Here is an 11,952-nt window from a genome sequence, read left to right on the forward strand (position 1 = left end):
TTAATATCTTATTGTAACCATTTTCAAACTAACAGGGAAAAAAGGTATTACTAGAATCAATCTCCATATACCTCAATGTTTCTTTTCTTTTTTTAATGTGTAGTAATATAGGGTATAACTCAATAATACAAAGAGGTTAAACATCAGAAAATCTGTCAAAGTAATTTACCATGTTACCAGAATGAAAGAGAAAAATATCAAATAGAGGAAGGAAAGCCTGTTACAATGTTAAAAATCTATTAATAGTGACAATTATTAGAAAATTATGAATAGAACTTCCTTAGCCTTATGGCTTTCTTCCAAACATCCATAATATAAACATTTTAGACAAACTTTATATAAGTTTAGGCACCTGGTAAGAATTTTTGCCATTACAGTGACTCCTCAACAAAGTATTGTAGGTCTTGTAAATGAAATAAAACATAAATAAAGCTATAATGACAAATAGATATTATTTATTAATGAAATCCCAAGAGAATTACTATATAAACTACTGAACATAAGAAATTATTTTTTTTACTTAATAAAAGAGCCACATACAAGATTTAGTTCTGTTCCTCTATCAACAATTAAAAAATAATATTCCTCAACAGTTATTAAGTTCCTAGGAATTAACCTAGCAAAGACAGCATAATACCTTTATGGAGAAAAGTTTAATATTTTATTAGAGGATATAAAAGATTTTGTGTGTGTGTGTGTGTGTGTGTGCGTGTGTGTGTATGTGTGAACAGCAGTTCTCTTCTAAAATAACTTATGAATTATTCATTCCATGAAATTACATTAAAATCTCAGAAAATTTTGAAAAGAAGGAATTTAACAAATTAATTCAAAAATTGATACTAATGAATAAAAATCCCTGCATAACTAATACATTTTGGAAAAAGATAAACAAATATGTCTGCATGCAAGCAACATTACAAAGCCAAATAATTAAAATAGTGCCCCTGGAACAAGAACAGATAACAAGAACAGAATTCATTTGTACACTTTTGACTTAATATATGATATATGGGAGGGAATGAAGTGATTTTGTAAATGCTGTTAGTATAATTGGTCTTTATATGGAGAAAAATACATTTGGATAGCTACCTCACACCATGCACTAAAATAAAATTTAGATAGGTAAAAATCTAAATGTAAAATAATAAAGAGGAAGAAACAAGAGAATATCTTTGTAACTTTACAAGTGTAAAATGTCTTATCTAACATCCTAAAAGTACAAGACATAAGAGGAAAATTAAATATATACATTAGATCACGTGAAAAATTGAAACTTCTCTTAAATAAAAGACATCTTAAACAAAGTAAATGGATAGAAGACAGACTGGGGAAAGTATTTGTAATTTTTATAACTGACAAGAGTTAATACTGAGAATATACAAGGAACTCTTGAAATAAGGAAAGAAAATATTGGAAACCCAATAGAAAATGTAAAGTCCTTATATCTTTTAATTCAGCGATTTTACTCTTGGACATATACACCAAAAAACTCAGTCAAAATGCTGAGTGCATCAAGATATTCACTGAGTAGTGCTCATGGTAACAGAGGTGGACATGGTCTAACATGGTCTCACCAGTGGAATGGCTAAGTAACGATATATATTAATACATAGAGTGGAATTATTATTGCAACAGACAGAAGCCATGAACTAGACTTCCGAACATTGATGGTCATCAAAACATAAATGTTGTGTGAAAATGGTAAGAAAACAAATGCAATTATAATTTTTATTTTACAGCATTAAATTTATATGTATTAAACTGAAAGAAAATCACACCTTATATTTTTCAAAGATTAAAGCACGTTATGGAAGGCAGATTGGAAAGACTTATATGACAAATACAAGGTGGGTACCTACTGAGGGGTTAAGAAAATGGAATTGGGCATGGGGGCTGGTAAAGGAAAATAATAAATATCACAAAATAAACATGGCCATAATTAGCCATAAACTGAAAATTATGATCAATTTTCTTCTATTCTCCCAAAGGAAGAGAAAAGTAGTGTTCAGTGTGTGACTAGGAAGAGAGACTGTGATGATCAGGAATAAAAGCGTAAAATAAGAAACACTGACTTTGTCGTTCACTGTCTCAAGATTAGAGTATCCTGATGGACTCAAAAGTCCCACGCACCTTGCACAGTGGGGCTGGTGTTCAGCATGGAGCCACCATTTTGGTAGACTATAGCCAGAGTCCCAACTGAGGACAGTATCCGTTCATATGGGTTGAGGTGTGCGTTTTACCTATCGTAAAGGCAACTCTGGTATGGAGATCGAAGCAGCAAATTATCAGAACTTGATATTAAGTATTTAGATCATATAATTAATTCCTTCATTCTGAAACCATGCCTCCAGATAGCATCATCATCAATTTGCCTATAGGAAAATATATATTGATTAGAAGAAGGAAACAATTGTTATACCAAACAGCTTTATTTTTAGTGTAAATTAATAATCCTGATATTATGGTTAACTTTCATAATACAGTGTCTTGAACACACAAAGTTGAAGATGAGACCTTGGATCCTGATAAACTCATCAAGTGAGATTGCTTTTAATGTTTACTTAATTTAAAACATTAAAAGTTTGTTTAGATTTTTTTAAAATGTTTCCTGACCCCATTTCAGTATTTATGAGAAGTCTGAATTTAAATGATTGAACATGGAATTTCCCAGTAAGTATCTATTGTTGAGGAAATCTTCCAATAAAAATGGAATTTTATTACCTGGAGCATTGTCTGATTCTAAATTGTTATAATCATCGAGTTTCCCTATCTATGAACTTGCAAAAGAAACCATGACTCCTGCCTCTATCTTCCAGAATATCTCATAGAAACAAGGAATGATATTTGATCAACTGCCTTTTTTCTTTTAACAGCTCCTTAAAGTTGACATTTTAATTACACATTCAAGCATTTATATTTTAGTCCTGCCAGAAATAATTTATGGTTCCTTTACCATTTGAAATACTCATAACCAAAAGGGTCTCTGGGCTGAAGTCATGTTTCTCTTTTCCTAGAAAGAACCTCCTTGACAGTATGTGACCTGCCCTTCCAAAGAGAGGAAGACCCAAAGGGAGATCTAACTCCTCGCTACCTAAAGAGTGGTGCTCCTGTCCCCGTCTACAGCATCTGCGTCCCCTGAGAGCTGAGCCTTGAGGGTTTCAGAAATGCGGAGTCTCAGTCCCCACCCCAGGTCCATGTATTAAAATCTCCAAATAAACAAGAACTCTGAGTGAATCACACGCACCTTAAAGTTTGAAAAGCACTGGTCCCCCCAAATCTGGCCAATCATCAAAATCACTGTGAAGAGCTTTTGAAAAGATGAGCCTTGGATCTTGCCCATGGAAATTCTGATTCACTTAGTTTGGGATGGATTTAAATCTCAGCTCTTAAAACTTCCAATGCTTGGGCAAATTCAGGAACCAATGCATAAAATGTTTTCATCACTAATGCACAGAGATTAATTCCATCAAGTGTGAACAGCTATTTATCTGCACTTAGGAAATGACTCTCCCCTAACATGAGAGATGTAGGTGCACCACTGAAGAAATTAACAAGGTACGCTTTAGAGGTAAACGTTCTGTTTTATAGAAGAGAAAATTGTAGCTAGAGATATAAAGTGATTTGTTCAAAATTACATTGTTAGTAATTCCAGGGCCAGGGATTGAACCTAAGCATCCTGCCTCAAAATACAGTCATTTTCCCACTATGCCAGAGCTGTCCTTTCCTTCTTTGTCTTTTGCAGTCATGAAAATTCATTCCCTCATTGCTCCCTGGTGGGGAAGGAACGTGGGGAGGTGAGCAGAAGACCACACTTCCATAAAAAGTCCTGTGTTCCCTTCTCTCTGGAAGAGGGTAAATGGGGCCAACTGAAATCCCAGTTACATCTTTTTCTCCTATCAAAGCAATAAGGTATAAAATACACTAAGCTCCAAACTCTAAATTTGAATATTATTTTCAAAATTCCTGGGCGAATAAAATCCTGTAACCTCACTACCCTACCACAACTTCTATTTTGGTAGTGTCACTTTTAGGTTTTGTATTACATGTATTACATATGTTTATATAGTGACAATTACTACAGCTTTAGCTCCAAGAATTGCTCAAAATCTCCCCTCCAAAAACATTGTTTGTGGTGACAGGAGAGTCATTGGGGTCACACTGATACAGAAGGACAGCATCAGAGGGAAAGAGAGTCTTGAGGCCCACAAAGAAAACTTCCTGTTTGTAGTCAAAACTTGGATTTGGAGGTTTTTTTTTTTTTTTTTGCGGTACGCCCGCCTCTCACTGTTGTGGCCTCTCCCGTTGCAGAGCACAGGTTCCGGACATGCAGGCTCAGCAGTCATGGCTCACGGGCCCAGCCGCTCTGCGGCATGTGGGATCTTCCCGGACCGGCGCACGAGCCCGTGTCCCCCGCATCGGCAGGCGGACTCTCAACCACTGCGCCACCAGGGAAGCCCTGGAGCATATTTTTAATTACAGTGATATCAACATGAGTTCTGCATAGATATTCTCCTTTTCTAGTCCTGCATAACCTGTTTTGGTTTGGTTCTGAAGGTAATTAGAGAGAGTGAAAGTAGTAGTGACTTTGATTAGCCTCTCACATCCAGACTTTTGGAAGTACATCATTTCAACGAAAAAGAAAGTGACTTACTTGAGTATTTCCTCTCCCCTTGAGCAATTGTCCTACGTATTTTTCAGGGAAACATGGGTTAGGAAAGTGGTTTTTAAACTGTTGGCAGGGAAAAACAGATTGGGCTTGCGTCTTCTTCCCCAGATATCTCACTTCTAGAACAACTCAGATCTATAGGCGTTATTTATGTTACACATCCACGTTAAAAAAAAAAAAAAAAGAAACAAACAAAACCAAAAAACACAAGATTTTAAACATTGTGAAGATTGGTCTCGGAGTTTTGATGTGGTGTGTTAATAAAGAGTGGGGATTGGAAATGCAGGGATAATGGATAACAGGGAGGAATGGTAAATGCCCAACATTTGTACATGTTGCTGTTCACGATGGGCAAAATTAGAGATGTCTGTATCACTACTTTCCCCAAGGTTAAAATCTGCTGATGTATTTTCCCATAGGTGTTTTGCACTTCAAGCTGTTTATTTTTGATTGTAGGATAAAATGATTTGTCCTCTCTTAAATTTTTTTAGTCATCAACAAGCATGAGAACATGTATGGTGAAACCCTTTCTTGTACTCCTAAAATCACATTTTCTTCACGCAAATAAGACAGACCAAGCCTGGCAGAAAAGATAAAATCTGTTTGTCATAAGATTCACATATCTGAAACTCTCAGATGTTGAATTCTGGGAATTCAAGAAAATATTAGCAAATCTAATCAAACATAGTATAAAAGGAATAATCCATCATGGCCAAGTAGAATTTATTCCACATATATAAGCTGGTTTAATCTTCAAACTTTAATCAATCTAATTCACCATAACAACCAGCTAAAGAGGAAAAATCATATGATCATATCAATTAACACCAAAAAATGTCAACATAATTCAACTTCCGTTCACTATAAAAACTCTCTGTATGCTAGGAATTGAGGGTGACTTTTCCAACCTCATAAAGAACATCAATAAGTAATCTACAGCTAACATCACATTTAATGATGGAAGATAGAATGCTTTCCCTCTAAGATCAGAAACAAAGCAAGGATCTCTCACTTCTATTTAACATAGAACTGGAAGTTTTAGTCACTGCAATAGTGTTACTGAGTCCAAGCTCATAGTGCTCTTAGCATGACAGGCCAATAAATTGAGAGACGAGTTTTGGGGGCAAGGAATAGTGACTTTATTTGGAAAGCCAGCAAACCAAGAAGGTGGTGGACTAGTGTCCCAAAGAACCATCTTACCTGAGTTAGAATTCAGGCTTCTTTATACTAAAAGGTGATGGGGGTGTGGCTGGTTGTTACAGACTTCTTGGTGCAGGAATCTTTTATTTTTGCAGTTGTCCAAGTAGATCTGGTCACAATGTTCCTATAAACCTGCAACAAGACAATTTTTATTTTCTGTTTTGCAACTTTTTATCTCTATATGAATAGAAAAGTATTATACCTTTAAAGGTCAGAGCCTTGAAAATGGGCTATCACGCACATATCAGTCTACAGGCAACATGCTTTTAAAAAGGTGCAGAGCCAGCATGACTAGGCACAGGCAACAGAGTTGAAGAAACAGATTCAATATGGAGTCAGGTTTGTTCTTCTCTGTCACAATTATAAGGCATGGAAAAAAAACAAAAGGCACACAAATTGGAAAAAAAAGAAATCAAACAACCTCTGTTTGCAAATGGTATCGTGTAGAGATAGAAAATTCCAAGGAATCTACAAAACAAAACCACCTAGAACATTTTAGTAGGGTCACAGGATTAATGATCAGCACACAAAAATATTGACAATGATTTTGACTATGAAAAAGTAGAAACTGAAATAAAATATGCATATCATTTACAATTGCCCAAAAGAAAATGAAATAGATATAAATGTAGCAAAACATGTATGGGAGCTGTATGTGAAAATGAGAACATGTTGAGGAAAAAAATCAAAGAAAATCTAAATACTTGGAGAGAGTATGCCATGTTCATGGATTTGAAAACTCCACATAATAAATATCAATTCTCCCTAAATTTATGTATATGCTTATCAAAATTCCTATCAAAATCTCAGAAAGTTTTATGTAGACATTGACAAACTTACTCTAAAATTTATACAGAAGGGGAAAGACTCTAGACCTTTATTTTTCAAGATAATTTTGAAAATTAAAAATGAAGTGGGAGGAATCCCTCTTCCCAATGTTCAGGCTTAGTATATAGTTGAAATAAGCAAGAAAGTATATTACTGACAGAGGGAAAGACACAAAGATCAATGAAATAGAGAACCCTGAAATTGAGCCACATTAACATGTCCAGTTGATTTTTGACAAATAAGCAAAAGCAATTCAATTCAATGGAGAAAGGATTACTTTTTCAGTAAATGGTGCTGAGTCTTCATTGGCAAAAAATGAATCTTAACCTATATCTCACACCTTATACAAAATTAACTTACGCAAAATTTAACTTATACAAAAATGGGTCATGGACTTAAATGTAAAATTATAAAATGCCTAGAAAAGAGCATAGGATAAAATATTTGGGACTTAGGACTAGCCAAAGTGTTCTCAGACTTGACACTAAAAGCATGGTGCATAAGAGGAGAAAGTAATAAATTGAATCTAATCAAAATCAAGAACTTTGATCTGCAAAATATACTGTTAAAAGAAAAGACAAATTATAGACTCAGAGAAAATATTTGTAAATCACATATCCAACCAACGCTTTATATTTAGAAGCTCATGAAAATATGTTCCACATCATAAATAATTAGTGAAATGAAAATAAAAATCACAATTAGAATCACTACATACCTATCAAAATGACTAAAAATACAAAATAATGACAACATGCAATGCCGGTGAGGATGAAAAGAAACTGCAACTGCAATTCTCTCTGTAATCCCACACTCATACATTGCTGATGTGGACGTAAAATGTAAAAGCCACTTTGAAAAACAGTTTGGCAATTAAGTAAAAAAAAAAAAAAATAGCGTGAAACTATTATATTGCCTAAGAGTTGCATTCCTGGGCATTTATCCAAGAGAAATGAAAACTTATGCTCACATATAAACCTATACAGAAATGCTCCTAGCTGCCTTATTCACGATAGTTAGAAACTAGCAAAATCCCAAATGCCTTTCAACATCTGAATAGTTAAAGTGCGTTACATCCGTACCATAGATTATACTTCACAATAAAAAGGAATAAACTCTCAGTATGTGCAACAACACGAATTTCCAGAGAATTATGCTGGTTTAAAAAAATCGAATTCCGAAAGATTCATACTATATGATGACATTTGTAGAACACTCTTAAAAGGACAAAACTATAGAAATGGAGAAGAGATTAGTGGTTGCCAGGGGTTAAGGAAGAGGCAGGAGGGAGGTTCATGAAAAATTTTAAAAAGTGGTCTTCTGATATTACCTCTGATACTGAGAAAACTCAGTCAATGATAGTATCCTTCTCTAACCAAGAATGAGACTTTTCTATGTCTACTCTTCCAATCTTTCTCTTCCACTCTTGACCTTTGTGGGAGGTACTACGATGTAGATGCTGTCAGTCCCCACCCAAGCCCCTTTTGATGTTATCATTGGAGTGAAAACCAGCCAATTTTCAACTTTCTGAGGACTTTCTCTGCAGGTGAGGGCCTGCATAAATCTGGCTAGAAGTGTTGGGGAATCAGTGTTCCCCCTTTACACCCACCTCTGCAACATTTCTTAACCCTCGCCCTTTGGATGGGCAAACTATGAAGTACATTTTCAACATCCTGGGAGAATTAAGGTCCAGTCACAAACGGCAGTAACTGGTTTGATTATGCACCCTTTATCGACTGACTTTCCTACCTTTCTCAATTTCCCACTCTCCAGCTGGCTTTTCCTGAGTCACCACCTCCAAATCAAATGTCTTGTGTTAAAATCTTTGTATTAGGATCTTTTCCTGAAGAACCCAAAACGAGACAATCACTCCACAAATCTAGGAGTTAGTTCTGGTGAGCTTGGGATGGTCTTTTCTTCCACTGTGTGTTTCTGTACTTCACATGCCCTTACCTAGACCTTGGAAAGAGGAGATCTGAGGTTCATTCTTTTCCTCTATTTGCTTTGACCTCATGAGCACTGAGTACAGAACCAGCCTAAGCATCCCTGGTTCTAGTACATTTCCCATCCCTTATTAGCTCCCTGAACATAGCCCGGACAAACAACCTCATTGGCTCTGAATTTCTTTTCTTGAATAAATAGGGATAACAGTACCCGCCTTGCTGCCCCCAGAAATCTGTCTCTAGGATAAAACGTGAACATGATTGGGAAAGAATAAAACACAATAACACGTGAAGTCAGAACATCCGTACCTTTGTTTTCCCAGGGAAAATTCTCTCTGTAATCCCACTGCCCTGGTGTGACCGGATGCAGAGAGGGGAGAGGCTCTGAATCACCCATTGAACCTTCCCCTTCAAGGCTTTCTCTGCATTCCACTAGCGCCAAATGGTTTTTGTAGGCAGTATAAGTCTGGTTGTGTTCTATCTTGTTGGGAACTTCAAACTATCTAATTTCCTCTTCACCAACCCTGCCACAACATCGTTTTGTGTTCAGCCTAAGCCAGAAAAGGAGCTTCCGTTCTGTAAAAAGCATTTACACGTTCCCTTTGTTGTTTTGTGTGAATCTCTAACAAAGGGATCTGAGTTTTATGAATTTTCCCTTCCCCACATTCATAACAGAGATATATTATTTTCTCTCTCTTTTAAATTCAAAGGGAAGATGTTGCCCAAGGCAGAGACTACTTATTACCAGATATTCATTTTTCATGTAGCTTTCCCCCTGCTGTGGCTTAATGTAGAGATGATGAAGCTACAGCTCTCATATAATCTGGGTTTTAAATAACTGCGACAAAGGTCTCTCTCACCCATCTTGGCTAAAATGGTGCAGATCTCTTAAAATGAGGGAAAGCTTTCGGAGTAAAGAAATGAGAAATGTTTGGTAGAACATGTAGAAAAAATTCTCTTTTTCTACATTCTCTTAGAGGCAGTAGTAACTATAATGCCAAAGAGGCTTTCTCATTATACTTTTATTTAAGATCTGTGTGACCTTCAGCAAGAGACTTAACCTTTGTGAACCTTCATCCAGAAAATGGGTATAATAATGATGACACCTACCTCAGGGGTAAAAATGCTCAGTTCCTGGCACAGAGTAAGTTTTCAACAAATGTTCGCTGCTGCTATCATTACCATGATCATCAGTAGCATTAATATTATTTTTTCAAAAGTAACATTATGGTCATTGAGATTCTCTTCTTAGAAGATGTACATCTGTTAACTACTTTTTCTTTTCTTTTACCTTAGTTTCTTAATGTTCTTGTGTTCCCCATCATCAGGGAACGGGCTTAATAAAACAGGCATAAGTGGTAAGCAAGCTAATTACTTGCCTGTTTTCAGGAATTGTGTGTACTTTTAAAACATGTAATTAATAGACTTTATTTTTTGAGTAGTTCTAGGTTTATGGAAACATTGAACAGAAAGAAGAGAGTTATTATATAATTTTGTACTTTTAAAATCAATAAAATAATAGTCACGAGCCACTTACAAATATGACTCCAACTGGCTAAGAAAAGTGCATCTCTCTTGTCAAAGAGATGGTCTCAAACTGAAGAGTTCAATTTTGCTTGAGAGTAGGACGCAAAGGTAACATAAGTAAGAGATGATGCTTAAGAAAAGGAGAGAGAGAACTCAAAAGGCACTGAAAAGGTGGAAAGATTTTGTCCTAGAGGTAATGGGAACTATTAAAGAATTTTGCACAGAGAAAATGACATAATCAACTTCGTGTGGTAAGGTCATTCTGATAGTAATGTGTCAGGTGGATTAAGGAAAGTCAAGCCTAGGTGAGTGGAAACTAACATGTCTATTGAAATAATTCAAATATAATAATTCAAATGAGAACTCAAGCAATGACAGTAAAATGAAGGAGAGGATGTCTCATATTTATAAATTATTTGAAATGAAATTAACAGACCATGTTGGGTCATTCTCGGTGAGGACAGCGTAGAGGAAGAAATATAGAGTGACTCCCAGGTTCTGACTTGGGCAATTAAATTAATGATGATGTCATTTCCCGATAAAGAGCATGTAAGGAGAGAAGGACATCAGAAAAGAGAGTAAGTGGAGTTTTAAATATGTTGAGTTTGGGACATTCAGGTAAAGCTATCTAATAGTATATAAGATGTAACATTCTGGAGCCCAGAGAAAGATGTTTAAGGTGGAGGTAAGATTTGGAGGTCATTAGCTAGTTGAAGAGTTTTCCTAGGGTGTATGTACTTGGAATAAAGGGGAGGGTCTAGGATAAAACCCTGAAGAACACCAATATTTATGGAGTAGCTAGAGGAAACAGCTTTAGCAGAAAAAGAACCAGGTAAAGGTGAAGTCAAGGAAGCCAATAGAGAAGAAAGTTTAAAGAAGAAGGAAATAATCAATGAGGCTCTGTAAAAACAATGCTTCTAATGTAGCTCGTCACTAGAAGGTCATTGACAACCTCGGCGAGGGGAATTTGCAGTAGACTGAGGTGTGAAATTGAAATGTCTTATTCATCGCTGAATGCCGGTCACCGAGCACAATGATTTGCCCTTCTCTTTGTTCAGTAAATATTTATTGAATGACTGCATGATGTAGTCACTTAACCAACAGGAAGCAGCAGAATTGTTGTTCTTTTGTTGTACTCAAAATTTAGTGGTTCTCCTTCTCTGATCTGCAAGCTTATCTGATAGACTAACGTAATCACATGCGCTCAGCTATACACTTTGCATTCTGTGCTCTTACTCAATTATTCATGACAGAATTTTAAAACAAAGTCCTTTTCCTTGCCAAACAGTTTAAAATAAATTTTTAATGCTTTAAAAAATTTTTAATTGTGGTTAAAAAAACACATTAAATTTACCATCTTCACTTTTCTGTCTTAGTTCCCTAATGTTAAGTGCATTCACATTGTTGTGCAACAGAGCTATAGAGTTTTTTCACCTTGCAAAACTGAAATTCTATTATCAATTGAACAACTCCCTATTTCCCCCTCTCCCAGCCCCTGGCAACCACACTTATACTCTCTGTTTCTAGAGTTTGGCTACTTAGGTATTTCATGTAAGTGGAATCATGCAGTATTTGTCTTTTTGTGATGGGCTTATTGTTTTCAAGTGTCAGCCATGCTGTATCACATAAAATGGACCTGTTTCTTTAAACATGGCTTCAGTACTTTTCGTCCAAAAGTTCCAAGAATCCAACACCACATATAAATCCTACAATTTCAAGTTAAGTGGGACTCATGAGGGTTTGTCCCTCTGTTTTGCGTGTTTCTTTAACAAGGCAAGAAATTCTTCT

The 11,952-nt window shown here is 35.8% G+C and overlaps 1 protein-coding gene across 1 annotated transcript in view; it reads left to right on the top strand.

Annotated features, from left to right (window-relative positions):
- Nucleotides 1–3,229, top strand: part of RERG (RAS like estrogen regulated growth inhibitor) — a 168,723-nt gene extending 165,494 nt beyond the window's left edge. The window contains exon 8 of the mRNA XM_073789016.1: nucleotides 3,015–3,229. Coding sequence (XP_073645117.1) covers nucleotides 3,015–3,029 — 15 coding nt within the window. The 3' untranslated portion in view covers nucleotides 3,030–3,229. The remainder of the gene's footprint in view (nucleotides 1–3,014) is intronic.
- Nucleotides 3,230–11,952: the final 8,723 nt, after the last annotated feature.

This window comes from Tursiops truncatus, chromosome 11, assembly GCF_011762595.2.
Source record: "Tursiops truncatus isolate mTurTru1 chromosome 11, mTurTru1.mat.Y, whole genome shotgun sequence".
Taxonomy (NCBI): Eukaryota; Metazoa; Chordata; class Mammalia; order Artiodactyla; family Delphinidae; genus Tursiops; species Tursiops truncatus.